At 37.6% G+C, this 24114-nt stretch overlaps 1 protein-coding gene across 1 annotated transcript in view; it reads left to right on the plus strand.

Moving 5' to 3' along the window:
• Positions 1 to 24114, plus strand: part of KIF4A (kinesin family member 4A) — a 146476-nt gene that overhangs the window by 110401 nt on the left and 11961 nt on the right. Inside the window, exons 21-25 of the mRNA XM_037821548.1 lie at positions 7588 to 7743; positions 7866 to 7966; positions 19447 to 19576; positions 20736 to 20906; positions 23230 to 23337. Of these exons, the coding sequence (XP_037677476.1) occupies positions 7588 to 7743; positions 7866 to 7966; positions 19447 to 19576; positions 20736 to 20906; positions 23230 to 23337 (666 nt within the window). The remainder of the gene's footprint in view (positions 1 to 7587; positions 7744 to 7865; positions 7967 to 19446; positions 19577 to 20735; positions 20907 to 23229; positions 23338 to 24114) is intronic.

Consider the following 24114-nt stretch of genomic DNA (forward strand, 5'->3'; position numbering starts at 1 on the left):
GCACAGTTATTTGAGATTCATCTATGCTATTGCATGTATCAATAGTTCTCTCCTTTTTATTGCTGGGGAGCATCCCATTGTATGGATATACCATGATTTTGTTTAGCCATTCACCTGTTGATGGACATTTGGGTTGTTTCCAGTTTTTGGTTATTACAAATAAAGCTGTCATTAACAGTCATTTACAAGTCTTTGGATGGATGTACATTTTATTTCTCTTGGAATGGCTGGCTTGTATGGCATGTGTAAATTTTAACCTTTTAAAGAAACTGTTAAAATGTTTTCCAAAGTCCTTGTACTACTTTACATTTCTACTAGCAATGTATGAAGGTTCTAGTTGCTACATTCTAACCAGTACTTAGTGTGATCAGTCTTTTAAATTTTAGCTATTCTCATGACTAGCTAGGTAGTGGTACCTCACTGTGGTTTTAATTTTCACATCTCTAATAACTAATGATATTGACCATCTTTTCATGTATTTATTTGCCATATGAATGATGGTAAAATGTCTGTTAAAATCTTTTCCCCATTTTTTAATTGTGTTGTGTGTCTTATTAATGAGCTAGATTTCTTGATATATTCTAGATATATTCAACAAAGGATTTGTGTGTTTTACAGATATTTTCTATCAGGCTATGTCTTGTCTTTTCATTTTGTAACAGTGTCTTTTGAAGAACAAAGCTTCTTAATTTTGATGCCATCCAATTGCTTGATATTTTTTCTTTTATACTTCAAGATATAAAGTATAAAAGTATCTTTGCCAAACCCAAGGTCACTAAAATTTCCTCTTAAGCTTTCTTCTAGAAGTAGTATAGTTTTAAGCTTTACATTTAAGTCTATAGTTCATTTCAACTTGCAACCTTTGTCAGAATCAATTGTCCATAAATGTATGGGTCTATTTCTGAATTCTAGTCCATGGAGCTACATGTCTATCTGTATGTCAACATTACAGTGCCTTAATTACAGTGGATTTATATTAAGTTCTGAAATCAGATCATGCAAATACCTCAAAGCTGCTCTTATTTTTCAAAATTGTTTTGGAAAAACTAAGTCCTTTGCATTTCCATATTTTAGAATTTTAAATGTTGTCAATTTCTACCAAAAAAAAAAGCCTATTGGGTTTTTTTTTAATTGGGATTTCACAGAATCTATAGATAAATGTGGAGAAATTTAACATCTTTAACAATATTGAGTCTTTTGATCCATGAACATGTTATATCTCTTCATTTATTTAGATCGTTAATTTCTTTCAGCAGTGTTTTAGTTTTCAGTGTACAGATGTTACACAGCTTTTGTCAAATATTTCCTTAAGTATTTCATATTTTTATGATCTTTGAAATGGTATTTTTAATTTCAATTTCCAATTGTTTGGTGCTAGCTTATAGAAATGCAATTGATTCAGTACATTGGCCTTTTATCCTGAAACCCTGATGAGCATATTTGTCATCTGCCAGTAGGGAAAGTTGTATTTTTCCTTTCTGCTCTGTATGCCTTTCATTACTGTTCTTGTCTTACTGCACTTGCTAGAACCTCCAGTACAATATTGAATAGAATAGATGTGAGCGAACATCCTTGCTTTGCTCCCAATCTTAGGGTAAAAGCATTTAGTCTTTCACCATTAAGTATGATATTAGCTGCAGGTTTTTCATTGATGTCCTTTATCATGTTGAAGAAGTTCCTGTCTATTTCTAGTTTCCTGAAAGTTCTTATCATGAATGTATGTTGGATTTTTTTCATGAATGTCTGTTTTTTCTGTATCTATTGAGATGATCTTATGGTTTGTTTGTTTCTTAGTCTGTTAATATGGCAAATGACTGATTTTTTTCCAATTTATTTTATTAAGGCATAAGTGACACACAGTTACATTTATCCCTTTTAGTGTACAGTTCTGCGAGTTTGACAATTGTACAATTGTGTAATCACAATCAAGATATAGAATGGTTCTGTTACCCCTAAAAATTCCCCTGCACCCCTTTAAAGTCAACCCCTTCCACACCCCTGGCAAACACTGATCTGTATTCTGTCATTATGGTTCTCCCTTTGCATCATTGTCATATAAATGGAACCATATGATACAGCTTTTTTCACTTAGCATAATACATCTGAGATTCATCCATGTTGTTGTGTGTATCAGTAGTTTTTGCTACTTTTTTGCTGAATAATATTCCATTGTATGGATGTACCACAGTTTGTTTAGCCATTCACCTGTTGAAGGATATCTTGAGTTTTTTTTCCAGCTTGGGGGATTATGAATGAAGCTGCTATAAACATTCACATAAAGGTTTCTGTATAAACATAGGTAATCATTTTACTTGGTTAAATAATAAGCAATAGGATTGCTGGGTCATTTGGTAAGTGTGTATTTAACTTTGTAAAATATTGCCAAATTGTTCAGTTTTTAATTGCTGTATATAGAAATATGACTGATTTTTATATATTAACTTTTATCTTGTGCCTTTATAAGTCTGTTAGTTTTTTTTGTAAGTTCTTTGGGATTTTCTGTGTAGACAATGATGCCATCTGCAAATACAGGAAGTTTTATTTCTTCCTAATTTGTGTGTCTTTTATTTCTTTTATTTGCCCTATTGCATTGGCTAGGACCTTCAGGATGATGTTGAATAGGGGTAGTGAGAGTAGACATCCTTCCATTTTTCCTAATTTGACAGGGAAAGCATTCAGTCTTTCACTACTAAGTATGATGTTAGTTGTAGGTTTTCCACAGACACCCTTTATCAGATTGAGGAAGTTTTCATCTATTCCTAGATTGCTGCAAGTTTTTATCATGAATGGATGTTAAAATTTTGTCAATTTTTTTTGTATTTAATTTGTCGATTCGGCAAATTACTTTGATTGATGTTCGAATGTTGAACCAGTCTTGCCCTTGCATTCCTTGGATAAACTCCTCTTGGTCATGATGTTTCATCCTTTTTCGGTATTCTTGAATTCAATTTTCTAAAATAAAAAATCGCTTAAAACTTTTGTATCTATGAGGGGTATCGGTCTCTTGTTTTCTTATAATGTCTTTGTCTGGTTTTGATATCAAGGTAATACTGGCCTCATAGAACAAGTTGCAGAGTATTCCTTCCTCTTCAATTTTCTGGAAGAGTTTGTGTAGAATTGCTATTGTTTCTTCCTTAAATGTTTGATCTAGTTCACCAGTAAAGCCACCTGGGCCTGGAGGGGTTTTTGCTTGTGTGTATGTTTTCATTTTTTGAGAGGGAGGGGGGTTAATTAAAATTCAGTTTTTAAAATAAAGATTTTTCAGGTTACCTGTTTTCTTCTGGAGTGAACTTTGGTAGTTTGTGTGTTTCAGGGAACTTGACTGTTTCATCTAAGTTTTCGAATGTAGTAGCATAAAGTTGTTCATAATATTCCCTTATTATCCTTCGAATATCTTTAGAATCTGTAGCAATGTCATCTATCTCATTCCTATTATTGGTGTTTTGTGTCTTCTCTCCTTTCTACTGATCAGTCTGCCTAGAGGTTTATCAAAGAATCAGCTTTGGTTTCATTGATTTTCTCTATTTCCTGTATTATATTTCATGGATTTATGTGCTGATCTTTAGTATTTCCTTACTAAAGGATTTCCCTACTAAATGATCCTTACTAAAGTAAGGATTTCATTTGCTCCTTTTTTTTTAGTTTCTTGAGGTAGAAGCTGAGGTCATTGATTTGAGTTCTTTTATATTATAGGCATTTAGTGCTATAAATTTCCCCTTAAGTACACCTTTAACACATCCCACAAAGTTTGATAATGTTATATTTGTGTTCCCATTCAAATCAAAATACTTGCTAATTTTCCTGTTGATTTCTTCTTTGACCCATGGGTTTTTTAGAAGTATGTTATTTAGTTTCCAAATATTTGGGGATTTTCCAAATATCTTGCTGTTGATTTATAATTTAATTCCATTGTAGTTAGAAAGCATACTTTGTATGATTTGAATCCTTTTGAATTTGCTGAGACTTATTTTATGGCCCAGAATATAGGCTATCTTCGTAAATGTTCAATATGTACTTGAGAAGAATGTGTCTTCTTTTGTTCTTGGGTGGACTGCTCTAAAAGTGTTCATCAAGTCAATTTCATCAATTGTGCTGTTCACTTATACTATATCCTTGCTGATTTTTTGCCTACATGTTCTATCAATTTTTGAGAGACATGTATTAAAATCTCTGACTAGAATTGTGGATTTGTCCATCTCTCCTTGCTGTTCTCTTTTTACTTCATGTATATTGACACTGTTTATTAGGGCATGTTCTAGTTTGTTAATGCTGCCGGAATGCAAAACACCAGAAATGGATTGGCTTTTATAAAGGGGGTTTATTTGGTTACACAGTTACAGTCTTAAGGCTATAAGGTATCCAAGATAATGCATCGACAATCAGGTACCTTCACTGCAGGATGGCCAATGGCATCCGGAAAACCTCTGTTAGCTGGGAAGGCACGTGGCTGGTGTCTGCTTGCTCCCAGGTTGCATTTCAAAATGGCGTTCTCCAAAATGTCTGCATCAGCTTCCAATGGCTGTCTTCAAAATGTCTGTCTCACCTACAGCTAGCTGTGAGCTCCTTCTGTCTGAGCTTACATAGTGCTCCAGTAAACTAATCAAGGTCCACGCTGAATGGGTGGGGCCACACCTCCATGGAAATTATCCAGTCAGAGTTATCACCTACAGTTGGGTGGGTCACATCTCCAAGGACACTGAACCAATAGGTTCCAACCCAATCCACACTAATACGTCTGCCCCCACAAGATTGCATTAAAGAATATGGTTTTTTCTGGGGGACATAATATATACAAACCAGCACATTCCACCCCTTGGACCCCAGAAAAACATATTCTTTCCAAATACAAAATAGATTCATCCCATCACGATATCACAAAAACTTAAATCATTTCAGTAACAATAGGTAAGTACAAGATCCCGTCAGAATCAGTTACAGGCATGGTCTGTCCTAAGGCATAATTCCCCTCTGGCTCTGTACCCGTGAAACTTAGAACAAGTTATCTGCTTCCAATATACAAAGGAGGGACAGTCATAGGATAAACATTCCCATTGCCATAAGGAGAAACTGAAAGGAAAACAGGGTTCACAGGACCAAAACAGTTCCTAAAACCCGCAAGGCAAACTCCATTAGATTTCAAAGTCTGAGAGTCATTCACAGAACGTTATATCCTTGGAGCTTGAGAAAGCGGGAGTCCAACCCTTTCCAAAGGCTTTCGTGGCAGCCCTTTTCTCTCCAAACGCTGGGGTGAGTGCTCCAACATATCCACATATTGGAAAGACCACCTTCTCGGCCCCACCATCCTCAAACATCGGGGCAGCACCCAGATTCTCTTCCATCTCAGGGGCACACGCTCAACCCCTTCAGAACAGTGGGGTGGCAGCCAGGGTCTCCCCAATTCCCTGGGAATGTGCTCCACCCTTTTTGGGGCCTGGGGTGGCAGAACTCTTCCTGAGCTTCGAGGTGGAAACTCACCCTTTCCATGTGTGTGGGCCACTCCACTCTCCCAGCCCAACACCTCTTGACTCCAGACCTCAACCTCCATGGTTCTGTCTTTGAAGAAATTTTTCCTTGAGTTTGGTCCTTGTCTGTCTCCTCCAGTCCAGATCGGCAGCAGTTCCGTCTATAAAGATCTCGCAAAAATTCTGTTGGCTTTGCATGAAGCACACAGGGTCAAAGCCATCAGACAATAGGACTTTCCACAAATCCTTTCTGGATAACTCCGTCTCCAATCCTGGCTTGTACTGAAATGGCGGCTGGGTTCTATGTTTGGTTAAATCCTCACGTTGGGCTGTAGCTTCTGGAGTTCCACCCCCTGGAAGGCCGGAATTTTCCAAACCATCAGTTTCTGGTTTCTTTGAACCCAAGAGTTCAGTTCTAAGTTTATCTCTCTCTGCTCACATTTTACCCTAAGCTGCAAGGAGAAGCCATGCTAAATACACAACTTTTAGTTTCGAAATTTCATCAGCCAAGTATCCCAGCTCGTCGTTCTCAAATTCTTCCTTCCATCCGACACCAGAACTCAATTTTGCCAAATTCTCTGCCACTTTAAAATAAGGGATCACTGTTCTTCCAGTTTGTAACAACGCTTTCATCATTTCTGTTCAAGGCCTCATCAAAAGTATCTTTCCACAAACAGTCTCTTCAAAGCAGTTTAGGCCTTTTCTATCAAGCTCCTCACAACTCTTCTAGAATCTACCCCCCATCCATTTAAAAAGCTTTTCCAATATGTTTGGTATTTGCAACTCAGCAGCACCCCACTTCTCTGGTACCAAAATCTGTTCTAGTTTGCTAATGCTGCCGGAATGCAAAACACCAGAAATGGATTGGCTTTTATAAAGACTGTAACTGTGTAACCAAATAAACCCCCTTTATAAAAACCAATCCATTTCTGGTGTTTTGCATTCCGGCAGCATTAGCAAACTAGAACAGGGCATGAACATTTAGTATTATGCTCTCTGGATCAATGGTCCACTTTATTATTTTGAAGTGACCTTCATCCCTGGTAATATTCTTTGCTCTGAAATCTACTTTCTCTGATATTAATATAGCCACACCAGCTTTCTTTTGATTAGTCTTAGTGTGGTATATTTTTTTATCATTTTAGTTTTAATCTATTTGTGCCTTTATATTTAAAGTGTGTTTCTTGTAAGCAGATAATTGGGTCTTGCTTTTTTATCCAATTTGACAAGCTCTTCATTTTAATTGGGGTGTTCCAGACCATTGATGTTTAATGTGATTATTGGATGTGGGGAGTTTTGAGTGTGTCATCTTGCTAGTTCTTTTCCATTTGTCTCATATGTTCTTCCCTCTCTTTTTCCTCATTTTCTGCCTTCTTTTGAATCAATTGAGTATTTTTATGATTCCATATTATCTCCTTTGTCAACTTATTAGCTACAACTCTTGTTTTGCTATTTTAGTGATTTTTTGACTACTTTTTTCTATCAATTATTGAGAGGTATTGAAATATCTGACTATAATTGTGAATTTGTCTATTTCTTCTTGAAATTCTTTCAATCATTTTTCACTTTGTATATTTTAGTGGTATAGGGTCATAAACATTACGGATTATGTTCTCCTGATTAATTGACCTCTTTATCATTATGAAATAATCCTTTTATCCCCAGTAATATTCTTTGATGTGAATTCTACTTTGTCTGATATTAATATAGCCACTTCAGCTTTCATTTGATTACTGTTAATATGGTGTATCTTCATCAAAAGTGGAAGTGTTCAGAATGGATATCTATTTATTAAATAGAACAGATAATAAAAATATACCTCAGTTCTACATCATGACTAGTTAAAGACAAGGGACAAATGTTAAGGAGAAAATGAAGAAAGTAAAGACAGGGCACATAGAAATGCTAGTATATCTGGAGAAAGCCTCTTTCTTGTGACCTTTTAGGATATTGTTAAAGGCTCTTAGAGAGATATTGGAATTTTTGGTCAATGTAGGCACGAATACAAATCTCACTTCTAGGCACTTGGGCTCTGGTGTAAATGAAATTAAGTCTAGAGCTGAATCTAGTCCATGGGCCAGAGATTCTTCATCTGTAACCCAAATATCACTTATTTCTCTTCTAGAATTGGCTTGGAAATGAAATTGAGGTTATGGTCAGTACTGAGGAAGCCAAACGCCATCTGAATGATCTTCTTGAAGACAGAAAGATCCTGGCTCAGGATGTGGCTCAACTCAAAGAGAAAAAGGAATCTGGAGAGAATCTACCTACTAAACTCCGGGTAAGTGCCCTTATGAAAAAATGTTACCAGTATTCAGACTCTGCACACCCCAGAAATCCTCGCTACTTTGTACAATTACTTTCCTTTTAGTGTTTCACTCTTGTTCCCACTATTCTTTACAGAGACGCACATTCTCACTTGCTGAGCTGCGCGGTCAAGTTTCTGAATCAGACGATTCCATTACAAAGCAGATTGAAAGCTTAGAGACTGAAATGGAACTCAGGTAATAGGACTGCCTCTGAGGTATTATGAAAATTTATGCCTGTAATCAAAATAGAACATATCAATTCAGTGATTCGGAAGCTTGTTTTTCAAAAGCTTTGTGATGGTGGAAAAACAAAAAGTAACAGTTTTGTTTAATCAGACACCACACTAACCGTGTTAGATACGTGTTCTCATCAGTCCCTCCAGGACCCTATGAGGTAAGTATCATTCTTCTCACTTCAGAGATCTAAACTGAAGTTCAGAGATCTTAAGAAACATGCTAAAGGTTATACAGCTGGGAAACAACAGAGCTGGGATTCTAAACCAGGTCTACCTAATTCCAACCCCCATGCTTTTTTTTTTTTTTTTTTTTTTTTTTTTTTTTTAATCATCATTTTATTGAGATATATTCACATACCACGCAGTCATACAAAACAAATTGTACTTTCGATTGTTTACAGTACCATTACATAGTTGCACATTCATCACCTAAATCAATCCCTGACACCTTCATTAGCACACACACAAAAATAACAAGAATAATAATTAGAGTGAAAAAGAGCAATTGAAGTAAAAAAGAACACTAGGTACCTTTGTCTGTTTGTTTGCTTCCCCTACTTTTCTACACATCGATCCATAAACTAGACAAAGTGGAGTTTGGTCCTTATGGCATTCCCAATCCCACTGTCACCCCTCATAAGCTACATTTTTATACAACTGTCTTCGAGATTCATGGGTTCTGGGTTGTAGTTTAATAGTTTGAGGTATCCACCACCAGCTACCCCAATTCTTTAGAACCTAAAAAAGGTTGTCTAAAGTGTGCGTAAGAGTGCCCACCAGAGTGATCTCTCGGCTCGTTTTGGAATCTCTCTGCCACTGAAGCTTATTTCATTTCCTTTCACATCCCCCTTTTGGTCAAGAAGATGTTCTCCATCCCACGATGCCGGGTCTACATTCCTCCCCGGGAGTCATATTCCACGTTGCCAGGGAGATTCACTTCCCTGGGTGTCTGATCCCACGTAGGGGGGAGGGCAGTGATTTCACCTTTCAAGTTGGCTTAGCCAGAGAGAGAGGGCCACATCTGAGCAACAAAGAGGCATTCAGGAGGAGACTCTTAGGCACAAATACAGGGAGGCCTAGCCTCTCCTTTGCAGCAACCGTCTTCCCAAGGGTAAAACTTATGGTAGAGGGCTCAACCCATCAAACCACCAGTCCCCTATGTCTGTGGTCATGTTAGCAACCATGGAGGTGGGGTAGGCGAATACCCCTGCATTCTCCACAGGCTCCTCAAGGGGGCACTACATCGTTTTTTTTTTTGTTTTTTTTTTTTTCCTTGTTTGTCTTTTTTCTTTTTTTTTTTTTTTAACTTTCCCTTCTTTTTTCAAATCAACTGTATGAAAAAAAAGTTAAAAAGAAAACAAACATACAATAAAAGAACATTTCAAAGAGACCATAGCAAGGGAGTAAGAAAAAGACAACTAACCTAAGATAACTGCTTAACTTCCAACATGTTCCTACTTTACCCCAAGAAAGTTACATACTATAGCAACATTTCAGTGAACTTGTTCCTACTACATCCATCAGAAATTAACAGACCATAGTCATTTCTGGGCATCCCCAGAACGTTAAATAGCTTATCTGTTCTTCTTGGATTATTGTTCCCCCTTCCTTAATTGCTCTCTACTGCTAGTTCCCCTACATTCTACATTATAAACCATTTGTTTTACATTTTTCAAAGTTCACATTAGTGGTAGCATATAATATTTCTCTTTTTGTGCCTGGCTTATTTCACTCAGCATTATGTCTTCAAGGTTCATCCATGTTGTCATATGTTTCACCAGATCGTTCCTTCTTACTGCCGCGTAGTATTCCATCGTGTGTATATACCACATTTTATTTATCCACTCATCTGTTGATGGACATTTGGGTTGTTTCCATCTCTTGGCAATTGTGAATAATGCTGCTATGAACATTGGCGTGCAGATATCTGTTCGTGTCACTGCTTTCCGATCTTCCGGGTATATCCCGAGAAGTGCAATCGCTGGATCGAATGGTAGCTCTATCTCTAGTTTTCTAAGGAACTGCCAGACTGACTTCCAGAGTGGCTGAACCATTATACAGTCCCACCAACAATGAATAAGAGTTCCAATTTCTCCACATCCCCTCCAGCATTTGTAGTTTCCTGTTTGTTTAATGGCAGCCATTCTAACCGGTGTTAGATGGTATCTCATTGTGGTCTTAATTTGCATCTCTCTAATAGCTAGTGAAGCTGAACATTTTTTCATGTGTTTCTTGGCCATTTGTATTTCCTCTTCAGAGAACTGTCTTTTCATATCTTTTGCCCATTTTATAATTGGGCTGTCTGTACTATTGTCATTGAGTTGTAGGATTTCTTTGTATATGCGAGATATCAGTCTTTTGTCAGATACATGGTTTCCAAAAATTTTTTCCCATTGAGTTGGCTGCCTCTTTACCTTTTTGAGAAATTCCTTTGAGGTGCAGAAACTTCTAAGCTTGAGGAGTTCCCATTTATCTATTTTCTCTTTTGTTGCTTGTGCTTTGGGTGTAAAGTCTAGGAAGTGGCCTCCTAATACAAGGTCTTGAAGATGTTTTCCTACATTATCTTCTAGGAGTTTAATGGTACTTTCTTTTATATTGAGATCTTTGGTCCATTTTGAGTTAATTTTTGTGTAGGGGGTGAGGTAGGGGTCCTCTTTCATTCTTTTGGATATGGATATCCAACTCTCCCAGCCCCATTTGTTGAAAAGACCATTATGGCTCAGTTCGGTGACTTTGGGGGCCTTATCAAAGATCAGTCGGCCATAGATCTGAGGGTCTATCTCTGAATTCTCAATTCGATTCCATTGATCTATATGTCTATCTTTGTGCCAGTACCATGCTGTTTTGGCAACTGTGGCTTTATAATAAGCTTCAAAGTCAGGGAGTGTAAGTCCTCCCACTTCGTTTTTCTTTTTTAAAGTGTCTTTAGCAATTCGAGGCATCTTCCCTTTCCAAATAAATTTGATAACTAGCTTTTCCAAGTCTGCAAAGTAGGTTGTTGGAATTTTGATTGGGATTGCATCGAATCTGTAGATGAGTTTGGGTAGAATTGACATCTTAATGACATTTAGCCTTCCTATCCATGAACATGGAATATTTTTCCATCTTTTAAGGTCCCCTTCTATTTCTTTTAGTAGAGTTATGTAGTTTTCTTTGTATAGGTCTTTTACATCTTTGGTTAAGTTTATTCCTAGGTACTTGATTTTTTTAGTTGCTATTGAAAATGGTATCTTTTTCTTGAGTGTCTCTTCAGTTTGTTCATTTCTAGCATATAGAAACATTACTGACTTATGTGCATTAATCTTGTATCCCGCTACTTTGCTAAATTTGTTTATTAGCTCTAGTAGGTGTATCGTTGATTTCTCAGGGTTTTCTAGATATAAGATCATATCATCTGCAAACAATGACAGTTTTACTTCTTCTTTTCCAATTTGGATGCCTTTTATTTCTTTGTCTTGCCGGATTGCCCTGGCTAGCACTTCCAGCACAATGTTGAATAACAGTGGTGACAGCGGGCATCCTTGTCTTGTTCCTGATCTTAGAGGGAAGGCTTTCAGTCTCTCACCATTGAGTACTATGCTGGCTGTGGGTTTTTCATATATGCTCTTTATCATGTTGAGGAAGTTTCCTTCAATTCCTACCTTTTGAAGTGTTTTTATCAAAAACGGATGTTGGATTTTGTCAAATGCTTTTTCAGCATCTATTGAGATGATCAATTGATTTTTCCCTTTCGAGTTTTTAATGTGTTGTAATACATTGATTGTTTTTCTTATGTTGAACCATCCTTGCATGCCTGGAATGAACCCCACTTGGTCATGGTGTATGATTTTTTAATGTGTCTTTGGATTCGATTTGCAAGTATTTTGTTGAGGATTTTTGCATCTATATTCATTAGGGAGATTGGCCGGTAGTTTTCCTTTTTTGTAGCATCTTTGCCTGGTTTTGGTATTAGATTGATGTTAGCTTCATAAAATGAGTTAGGTAGTGTTCCATTTTTTTCAATGTTTTGAAAGAGTTTGAGTAAGATTGGTGTCAGTTCTTTCTGGAAAGTTTGGTAGAATTCCCCTGTGAAGCCATCTGGCCCTGGGCATTTATTTGTGGGAAGATTTTTGATGACTGATTGGATCTCTTTGCTTGTGATGGGTTGGTTGAGGTCTTCTATTTCTTCTCTGGTCAGTCTAGGTTGTTCATATGTTTCCAGGAAATTGTCCATTTCTTCTGCATTATCCAGTTTGTTGCCATACAGTTGTTCATAATATCCTCTTATAATTTTTTTAATTTCTTCAGGATCTGCAGTTATGTCACCTTTTTCATTCATTATTTTGTTTATATGGGTCTTCTCTCTTTTTGATTTTGTCAGTCTAGCTAGGGGCTTGTCAATCTTGTTGATCTTCTCAAAGAACCAACTTTTGGTGATATTTATCCTCTCTATTGTTTTTTTGTTCTCTATGTCATTTATTTCTGCTTTAATCCTTGTTATTTCTTTTCTTGTACTTGGTTTAGGATTGGTTTGCTGTTCATTTTCTAGCTTCTTCAGTTGATCCATTAGTTCTTTGATTTTGGCTCTTTCTTCCTTTTTAATATATGCGTTTAGTGCTATAAATTTCCCCCTTAGCACTGCTTTTGCTGCATCCCATAGGTTTTGGTATGTTGTGTTCTCATTTTCATTCGTCTCTATATATTTAGCAATTTCTCTTGCTATTTCTTCTTTAACCCACTGATTGTTTAGGAGTGTGTTGTTTAACCTCCAGGTATTTGTGAATTTTCTAAGTCTCTGATGGTTATTGACTTCTAATTGTATTCCATTGTGGTCAGAGAATGTGCTTTGAATAATTTCAATCTTTTTAAATTTATTGAGGCTTGTTTTATGTCCCAGCATATGATCTATTCTGGAGAAAGTTCCGTGAGCACTAGAAAAGTATGTGTATCCTGGTGATTTGGGATGTAATGTCCTGTAGATGTCTGTTAAATCTAATTCATTTATCAGATTGTTTAGGTTTTCAATTTCCTTATTGGTCTTCTGTCTGGTTGATCTATCTATAGGAGAGAGTGATGTGTTGAAGTCTCCCACAATTATTGTGGAAACATCAATTGCTTCCTTTAGTTTTGCCAATGTTTCTCTCATGTATTTTGTGGCACCTTGATTGGGTGCATAGACATTTACGATTGTTATTTCTTCTTGCTGAATTGCCCCTTTTATTAGTATGTAGTGGCCTTCTTTGTCTCTCAAAACATCCCTGCATTTGAAGTCTATTTTATCTGAGATTAATATTGCTACACCTGCTTTCTTTTGGCTGTAGCTTGCATGAAATATTTTTTCCATCCTTTCACTTTCAGTTTCTTTGTGTCCCTGTGTCTAAGATGAGTCTCTTGTATGCAACATATTGATGGTTCACTTTTTTTGATCCATTCTGCGAATCTATATCTTTTAATTGGGGAGTTTAATCCATTTACATTCAACGTTAAAACCGTGAAGGCATTTCTTGAATCGGCCATCTTATCCTTTGGATTATGTTTGCCATATTTTTCCCTCTCTCTATTAATATCCTTTATTGTACCCATACCGAATCTCTTTAGTACTGAACCTTTCTCCAAGTCTCTCTGTCCTGTCTTTGTTTCTCTGTCTGTAGGGCTCCCTTTAGTATCTCCAGTAGGGCAGGTCTCTTGTTAGCAAATTCTCTCAGCATTTCTTTGTCTGTGAAAAATTTAAGCTCTCCCTCAAATTTGAAGGAGAGCTTTGCTGGATAAAGTATTCTTGGCTGGAAATTCCTCTCACTCAGAATTTTAAATATATCGTGCCACTGCCTTCTCGCCTCCATGGTGGCTGCTGAGTAGTCACTACTTAGTCTTATGCTGTTTCCTTTGTATGTGGTGAATTGCTTTTCTCTTGCTGCTTTCAGAACTTGCTCCTTCTCTTCTATGTTTGACAGTGTGATCAGTATATGTCTCGGAGTGGGTTTTTTTGGATTTATTCTATTTGGAGTTCGCTGAGCATTTATGATTTGTGTATTTATGTTGTTTAGAAGATTTGGGAAGTTTTCCCCAACAATTTCTTTGAATACTCTTCCTAGACCTTTACCCTTTTCTTCCCCTTCTGGGACACCAATGAGTCTTATATTCGGACGTTTCATATTATCTATCATATCCCTGAGGTCCATTTCGAGTTTTTCAATTTTTTTCCCCATTCTTTCTTTTATGTTTTCATTTTCCATTCTGTCATCTTCCAGGTCACTGATTCGTTGTTCAACTTCCTCTAGTCTTGTACTATGAGTGTCCAGAATCTTTTTAATTTGGTCAACAGTTTCTTTAATTTCCATAAGATCATCCATTTTTTTATTTAGTCTTGCAATGTCTTCTTTATGCTCTTCTAGGGTCTTCTTGATTTCCTTCATATCCCGTACTAGGGTCTCATTGTTCATCTTTAGTTCTTTGAGTAGCTGCTCTAGGTGTGTCTCTTCTGGTCTTTTGATTTGGGTGCTTGGGCTTGGGTTATCCATATCGTCTGGTTTTTTCATATGCTTTATAATTTTCTGTTGTTTTTGGCCTCGTGGCATTTGCTGACCTTGATAGGGTTCTTTTAGGGTTTGTAGACCAGTTGAAGTCCTTATCTCTAATTTATCAGATCTACAGCTTCGTGGAGTACACTTTCTCTAGCTAACCAGCAGGTGGCGTCCACGAGCCACCTGTTCTCCACAAGCCAGATCTCCCCTGCTTAGCCTTTTTGGTGAGTGGGGGAGTGAGTCTTGTGGGGCCCAATTGGTGTCCCAAGCTTGCGTGTGTAGTTGGTGTTGCCTGCCCTGTATGTGGGGCGTGTTTCTGGGCAGTCGGGGAGGGGGGGTGGCCCTAACAATCAAATCTCCCTGATGATCCTAGAGTTTTAAAGCTACTGCAATAGTCTAATCCTTCAGTTCAGTCCTGCCACAGTTTGTCTCTGCCACTGACCCACAAGTCTTTGGTATTGGCGTATGGCTCCTGAGACTTGCAAGTGGGCCCCTCTTCCAGGCTGTGCACCCCGGGTCCTCTGTTGAGGGATGACTGTGCTATGTCGCAGGTGAGTGCCGTCCCCCCAGGGCAGTTCTGGGCTGCTGGGCTGTGTTGGGAGGCTCCCAGTCTGCTCAAATGATGGCTGAATGGGGCTCTGTTAATTCACACTGCTCCCCCTTCCCAGCTCTGGGACATTCAGCTGAGGTTGCAGGGAAGGCTAATGTCCACGCCCAGTTTTGTGGTGTGTGCCTGTTATTTGAAGCACTTCCGTCACACTGGGTTGTCTGGGGCAGCTCTGGGCTATGGGGCTGGCGATGGGCAGCAGTGTTTCCTGTCCACCAGGATGGTGGCTGTGAGCGGACACCCCCCTTTTCTTGGGAAGTTGTGTTGTTTAGTGAATTTTCTCAGCCACTGGATTATTGCCTTTTGTCTCAGAGCTCTTTTAGTTCTGCTCTTGACTTGACGTGCCCAAATTTCAATTCTTTGAAGCTTTCTGTATTGAGCTTCTTAGAGTAATTGTTTTAGAAAAAGCAAAAAGGATTTAAAAAAAAAAAAAAAAAAAAAAAACGGCCCTCCTCAGAGATCTAATGGGTTATTGAAATGCTAATAGACAAAGCAACCAGGGCCATTAAGGAAAGGTGCCCAGGGCAGAGAGATCAGCCTTGCTTCGGGATTTGCATATGCGCCTCAAGGCCTGATCTCCGCCCTTCCCCTTTCTGTGTTCACCAGAACTCCAAAAATCCTCTGCTTTTATTTTGGAGTTTTTCGTGTTGTTTTTTCTCTATGCCTGTCTCCTCTCTGCTGGGCTGGCTGCTCTCAGAGTCTCTGGTGTCTGGCCTCAGTCTATCTATGGTTGGAGTTTGAATCAGTAGAATGAGTTTCCGGTAAGAGCAGCCACTGCAATTCTCCCTTCTCCTTCCTGGAGCTGACAGCCCCTCCTCCCCCGGGACTGAGCCTGGCAGGGAGGGGCGCGGGTCCCCTGGCCGCAAAAACTTACAGATTTCGCTGATCTCAGCAGTTCCACGTTTTCATGAGTGTTGTATGAAGTATGCCCAAAGACAGATTGCTCTGTGGTGTCCAGTCCACGCAGTTCCTGGCTTTTTACCTACTTTCCTGGAGGAGTAACTAAAACATACAGCTCACCAGTCTGCCATCTTGCCCCGCCCCCTCCGCTTTTTATAATATACCGTGTATTTTATGCAGTAGTATCTCTGAAATGTAGAACTGACTAAAAACAGAATTTATAACAGAGGAACCAAAGAAGTGATAGTGGAAGAACAACTACAAAGAAGAAAGAAAACTTAGGAGATCATCAGCAAAATATATATGATGTTTAAGTAAGGTTATCATGAGTATTAAATGAGATTATGTAAGTAAAGTGCATAAACAGTACTTGGCATATTAGAAGTGAAGTTCTCCCCTCCTGGCTCTAACACGAGAGATTATGTTACATAGCCTCCCTAATCACTGTTTTCTTTTGAGCAGTTTATGAAATCTAGGAGGAACAGAACTTTGACAGAGATCTTATAGTGTCTTAGAATAATTGAATTTTGTTGCTTAGATGATTTTGGAGATCATCTAATTTGTTTTCAACAATACATACTAGCTGTCTTTAGATATGTATACATGTCACTCAACATTTGAGTTCCTGCTTTATGCTGCACTGGATGCAGTTGGGAGATAAAGAATAGATGGCACCATCCTTGCCTTCTAGTGGAAATAGTATAATGACTTGCAGTGGTGTGCTGGAATCATTTTTAAAATTTCAAGAATATTGTAAACCATTATTAGCTTACAATCTCTACTGTGGTGAGAGTATTTATACCACAGAAATTGTGGTATAAATCAGGACATTTTTTTAAGTGCTGGTTGTTAAACATTTACCTGCAGACCACTGTGCATAAATAAATGATTATATAAATGTATGGCAGGTGCCAAGTAGAGGGCAATTAGACAGAGGTAAGTTTAATCAGGGAATTTTCCTAAAGTTGATGATCCAAATTAGATTTTAAAATAGATAATTAGATTTTAAAATAGATAAGGGGCCCACGTGGAGAGGAAGCTGCCAGCCAATATCCAGCACCAATCTGCCAGACAAGATGAGTGAGCAATCTTAAAAAGTCAAGTCAATCCCACCTTTCATCACCTAGAGCAGAGATGAGCTGGCCCCATGAAATTCTAGCCACATTGCAGGTTTGTGAGTCAAATAAATGACTTATTGTTTAAGCCACTAAAAAAAAAAAGATAAAGGATGTGAATTGTTAGAGAGGACAGGAAAGGAATAGATGACAACTCTCAAGAATTCTGGCCTACCTCTTCCAAGAAGCTTTCCCTGACTCTTCCTCTTCTCTAAAACTCCTTCAGAACTTACAATGCTCAATTATGTGGTCTTGTCTATCTAAATAGACTGTAAGCTTATTGAAAGAAAGGACTATATATTAGAAAAATGGTTCTCAAATTGTTGTCTGCAGACCCCTAGGAATCTCCAAGATCCCTTTAGGGGGTCTGAACAGTTAAAACTATTTTCATAATAATACTAATGTGTTATCTGTCTTTTTTACTATGTTGACCTTTGCACTGATAGTGCAAAAGCAATGGTGGGCAAAGCTGCTGATACATTATCCTGAATCAAAGTAATGTCACCAAACTGTACTACTAGTCATTTTACTGTTAAATCTCAACCCTAAAGTACATCTCTTTTTAATATTCTGCGTGACAAAATGGGAAGAACACATAAAACACTTCTGCACACTGAAGAATGATTGTCTCGGGGAAAAGCATTTGCACTATTGTTTGAGGTGTAAGCTCAACAGGCCTCTCTTTTCATGGAACATGAGTTTTCACTTGAAAAGAACAACTGACACACAAACAATGAGTATTCAGGCTTGGGTATTTGGCAGACATTTTCTCAAAGTGAGTGGAGTGAGCCTGTCACTTCAAGGAAACAACTGACAGCATTTGTTACCAAAGATAAAATTTGAGCTTGCAAGTGAAAATTAGAATTTGGGAAAACTTATATCTGCCACCATGAACTTGACAGTTTTCTATAACTAAATGTGATTTTTTATATTGTATAATAAAATGTGTTAACATCTGGAGAATCTGCATGACTCAGTAGACCAATATTTTCCAAATGACATGTTACAAAATCATGTATGAATAAAAATCTATTCATATTGAAAAATAGAACAAATGGATTTTAATATAAGAGAGTATGAAAAATTTATTAATAATGGTTTCAGATTCCACATTGCAGCTAAGTTTTAAGGAACTACCACTTGTCGAGTTTTGGTGTAGTCTCAAAGAAGAATATCCACAAGTATCTGAAAAGGCTGTTAAAATACTCCTCCTTTATCCAACTACATATCTTTGTGAGGCCAGATTGTCTTCATATACAAAACAAAATATGGCAAAAGATTGCATGCAGAGGGAGATAAGGGAATTCGGTTATCTTCTATTAAGCCAGACATTACAGAGATTTGCAAAAATGTAAAACAATTCTATTCTTCTCACTAAATTATTGTTTGTTTTGGAAAATATAGTTATTTTTCATAAAATGTTATTTTTATTAATGTATAATGAGATTATTGTTATTTTTAAAGGGAATTAAATGTTTAAAATTTTTCTTTTACTTTCTAATATTGTAAATACCTATAGATATAACATATGTGAACAGAATTTCTTAGAGATCATCAATAATTTTTAAGAGTGTAAAGCAATCCCAAGACCCCAAAATTTGAGAACTGATGTCTTAAACTGATTTTGTATCCATCCTCCTTATAGTACCTAATATAGTACTACATTTTAAGCACATACTAGTATGCTTTCTTCCAATGGACACAGAGTAAATTTGAGAAGGAAGCTATTAAGGAAACAAATATGTTGTAGATTTGCTATCAGGCCATACTTGATCAGAAAGTATCTTGAAGCTATACCAGGATCAGGGTATCTAGTCTTAGAAACCTCTTGGTCCTGTGGCTAGCACTTCAAGATAACCTCTCAGAACACCAGCCATTGGTATCAATTTGGTGTTTGATTCCAGCGAAAAGTATCTGCCTGTTTGTTCTTTTGAGATTTTTCTTTCATGTCTCCAACCTGAATCTTATGCTTGAATGGGTGGGCCATCAAATCATATTCTGAGCTTATGTGGCCTCAAGACAGCCAATCCCACTACAACAAAAGCCTTAATTATGAAAATCTTTCCAAATCCCACTATATCACCCATTTATTTCAACCAGTATTTGATAAAATAAAACCATTTTGATAGCCTTTTGGAGTCCCTTTGAAACAGGATTTGAGATAGTGTATAAAATCCTAACGAGATGACTCACTCATTGTTTAAATAATATTTAATAGATGCCTCAGTCCATAAAATTATTTGAGGTTTCTCATCAGGGCTCCTCTCCTTGGTCTTGAGGCTACTAGCAATAAGTCTCACTGTTTCCTTCCCTGAAGGAGTGCTCAGATTGCTGACCTACAGCAGAAGCTGCTGGATGCAGAAAGTGAAGACAGGTCAAAACACCGCTGGGAGAATATTGCTACCATTCTTGAAGCCAAGTGTGCCCTGAAATATTTAATTGGAGAGGTAAATATCACTCTTCCTACCAGCAATTAGGGGTCTGGCTGGGTAGGTTGAAAGAGGAGCTTAGCCTAGAATATTGTTGTAGTATTATTGCCACTTTTCATGATAGAAACCACAATGACATTACCATTAGAGAAATAGTTTAATGGGTAAAGATTGATGGAAGAAAGTATAGGCCAGTCACTTACAAAAATATAACTTGCAAGTTATACCTGGCTTGCCTGGTTTATAGCAACTGCTCAATAAATGTTAGCTGTTATTAGGAAAAGATCAGGATGCCATAGTGGGCCACAGGTTAAACATAAACCGTTAGATTGTACTACTTTTTAAAACACGTATGAGATGTATATTCAAAAATTTAAGATACAATCTAGGAAAGAGAAGATCTAATAATCTTTTGACATAAAGAATCATTTTAAGGAAAATCCATCTTCACTGACCTTAAAGTAATATATCATCACAAGAGAATTAAAGTAGATTGCCTTTAGTGGTTCAGGCATTTTCACTTGAGACAAGGATCCAACACTCTGAATCTACAAGTTTGAGCAGTGGCACCTTTTATACATTTTTGTGTGGGGTTAGCAAAATTGTTCTCCTAAGGAAATCCTGATTAGTTTTGTGAACACTGGTATTTATTATGTTCACCATCTGGGCTAGTAGTGAATATAAAACTAGGCCAGCATAGGATATCAAGATCTGCAGAGCTAGATCTGCAGTCTTAGCTAATCTATCTACGAGTTCTGACTTGTGAACACAGACATTCTGAGATTTGACCTAATTGATCTTAAGGGTGTGTCTTATGGGTTGCTCTTTAAAATTAAGGAAGAACTTCTTAAATGTCAGAGTTTGCAGTTGTCAGATACTGTTTGTGTTAGATTTATTTTTGCCTTGAGGCAGAGCAAGAGATTAAATGACCTTAGTGGTGGCTTCTAGCCCTAATATATTTATCTCGGCAGAAATATGGGTTTTTGGCCTAGGATAGTACAATAGTGTTGTGACTATTTAATGTTAGAATTCATGTGACATGAAAGAGTAAGAATGGACTTGGATATGAAAAAACTTTTCTTACTCCATTTCAAGAAAGTTGGCATTTTTCTGACTAAATGAATAAGGAAAAGGTGGCTATTCTCCAAATAAACTGATCTTCTTTTATCCCTTCCAGCTGGTCTCTTCCAAAATACAGGTCAGCAAGCTTGAAAGCAGCTTGAAACAGAGCAAGGCCAGCTGTGCTGACATGCAGAAGATGTTATTTGAGGAACGAAATCACTTTGCTGAGATGGAGACAGAGTTACAGGCCGAGCTGGTCAAAGTGGAGCAACAGCACCAAGAGAAGGTAAACTCAGGCAAGGCAAGAAGCTATACAAGGGGCAAACTGCCATTGCCTTTTTCCCTTTTAATTGTAGTAACATACACAATTCAAAAGTTCCCATTTTAACCATTTTCACGTGTACAATTCAGTGGTCTTAATTACATTCACAATAATGTGTTACTATCACCAGCATCCATTTACCCACACTTTTTCATCAACTCAAACAGATACTCTACACCCATTAAGCAATCACTCTCCATTCCCCTCAACCCCTGGCCCCTGGTAATCTGTAATCTCCTATCTGTCTCTATGAATTTACCTGTTTTAGGTAGGTCATATAAGTGAGATCATACAGTATTTGTCCTTTTGTGTCTGGCTTATTTCACTCAACATGGTATCTTCAAGTTTCATCCATGAGGTAGCATTTATCAGAATTTCATTCCTTTTTATGGCTGAACAATATTCCATTGCATATATATGCCACATGTTGTTTATCCATTCATCTGTTGATGGACACGTTGGTTGCTTCTACCTTTTGGCTATTGTGAATATTGCCTCTACAAGCACTGATGTACAAACATCTGTTCCAGTCCCTGCTTTCAATTCTTTGGGGTATATAATGAGAAGTAGGATTGCCAGGTGTCTTAGATTGCCAGGCTTCTATGACAAATACCACACAGTGGGTTGGCTTAACAATAGCAATTTATTGGCTCATAGTTTGGAAGACTAGAAGTCCAAAATCAAGCTATTGGCAGGGCTTGCCTTCTCCCTGAAATCTGTAGTATTTTGGTGCTGGCTTGCTGCAATCTTGTTTCTTGGCTTGCATCTCTGCCTCCCATCACATGGTGATCTCATTCTCTTTGTGTCAGCTCTTCCAGTTTCTGCTGACTTCCAGTTTTTTCCTGTGTGTCCTTCTCCTGGTTTCTGGTTTCTTCTCTTTATAAGGACTCCAGTAATATGGATTAAGACCCACCCTCATTCAGCTGGGCCACACCTTAATTAAAGATAACATCTCCAAAAAGTCCTATGTACAGTGGGTTCATACCCACAGGAATGCAGATCAAAATTAAAAACATGTCTATGTTAGGGTACATAATTCAGTCTACCACACTAAGTCATATGGTAATTCTATGTTCAACTTTCTGAGGAACTGCCAAACTGATTTCCACAGTTGGCTGCACCACTTTACAGTCCCACCAAAAATGTATGAAAGTTCTAACTTTTCCACACATCCTCACCAATACTTGTTATTTTCTGTTTTTTTTTTAAATAATAGCCATCTCAGGGGGTGTGAAATGGTATCTCATTGTGGTTTTGATTTGTTTTGTGTATCTTCTTTGTTACTGCCATTTGTGTATCTTCTTTGGAGAAATGCCTATTCAAGTCCTTTGCCCATTTTTAAATTGGGTTATTTTTGTTTTTGTTTTTGGGTTGTAGCAGTTCTTTATATATTCTGGATATTAAACCCTTATCAGGTATATGGTTAGCAATTATTGTACTCCATTCTGTATGTTGTCTTTTCAATTTCTTGATAATGTCTTTTGATGTACAAAAGTTTTTAATTGTGATAAAGCCCATTTTCTCTACTTTTTCTTTGGTTGCCCATGCTTTTTAGTGTTATATCTGAGAAATCACTGCCAAATCCAAGGTTATTGAAGGTTTCCCCCTATGTTTTTTCTAAGAATTTTATGGTTTTAGCTTTTATGTTTAGGTCCTTGATCCATTTAGAGTTAATATTTGTATACGGTTGAACTCCCAGTTCTATTCCATTGGTCTATATGTATATATTGCTAGTACTGGACTGTTTTGATTACTACTGTGGCTTTGTAGTAAGTTTTGAAATTGGGAAATGTGAGACCTCCAACTTTGTTCTTCTTTTTCAATATTGATTTGGCCATTGGGAAGCCCCTTGCGAATCCATATGAATTTGAGGAACGACTTTTCCATTTCTGCCAAAAAGACTGCTGGGATTTTGGTTGATAATTGCATTCATGCCATTGCCTTTTTGTTGTTAGTTTAAAAAAAAGTGAGGGATACAAAGTTTCCTTCAAAAGGCCATGTAGTCTTTTCCAAATTTTGCAAATAAGAACCTGAAACAGAGAGAGAAGTGACTTGTCTAAGTTTATACATACTAGTGGCAATGACTCTTAGCCTCCAACTTGAATATCAGGATTAATATGCTGATAAACATCATGACTATGCTTACTACGTCAGGCCATGAGAGCAAAAAGAAAACATTTTACTTAAGTCACAGAGGAGTCTCCTGGAATGCTGTTTGGACTAAGCCAAATTCCTTTTTCTCCTTATTCTTTTGGTGCTACCCATTTGGGGTGTGTGTCTTCTCTAGGTGCTGTACCTTCTCAGCCAGTTGCAGCAAAGCCAGATGGCAGAGAAGCAGCTGGAAGAGTCAGTGAATGAAAAGGACCAACAACTACTGAGCACACTGAAGTGTCAGGTATGATAACGAGGGAAAGGCCACCAGAGATGGGTTCCACAAACCTGATTGAGAATCCTATCTGATTTAGACCATTGCACCCAATGCAGAGAGTAATGAACTACTAAAAAAAGTTTATAATTGTAGCCTCTACTACCTTTTGGCCCTATTTTATCAGTTTAGGGCTACTTAGAGTATAGCCACACATAGAATAGCCTCATTTTTGGTACAGAAACAGCAGTACATTCTCCATACCAGACTCTGAGGCCTGCTGATTCTTTGCCTGAAACCTGAGCTCTGAAGAGTTGAGGAAGTGAAATCATGCAATAGTTATTTAGAATTCAACTGTCTCTTCCTGAGCTTGTTCTTCTTAGCTGAGACCTGAAATGTTTGTAAAATGCCTGGGGTCTGAATTCGTTCCAGAGGCTGGGAACACCACACCCTTTAGTAGCATGTTAGAGCACTGTTTTAGTCCATCTTTGAATCTTTTTTCCAGTATCTCCAGAGTTTTCTTGGCACCTCCCATCTAAGACATAACCATACTAGTTAAGGCTGTATGCATGAATCCCATTCTCTTAAGTACCAGGGAAAAAGCAAAGAATCATTTCAGTTTAATCAGGCTTATTAGAGTATCAAATAAGCTACCTAATCTATGTTAAGAAGAGTGAAAGAAGCATATAGACTTCAAGGAAACAGAGCTGACTCTGTGGATTTCTTGAATCAGCATTCTGATGTGAATAAGTGATATGAGGCTGGAGAATGGAAAAGAATAAGGAAGGTGTGCAGGCAGAGCCTATG

The sequence above is a fragment of the Choloepus didactylus genome, chromosome X (genome assembly GCF_015220235.1).
Source record: "Choloepus didactylus isolate mChoDid1 chromosome X, mChoDid1.pri, whole genome shotgun sequence".
In the NCBI taxonomy this organism is placed as follows: Eukaryota; Metazoa; Chordata; class Mammalia; order Pilosa; family Megalonychidae; genus Choloepus; species Choloepus didactylus.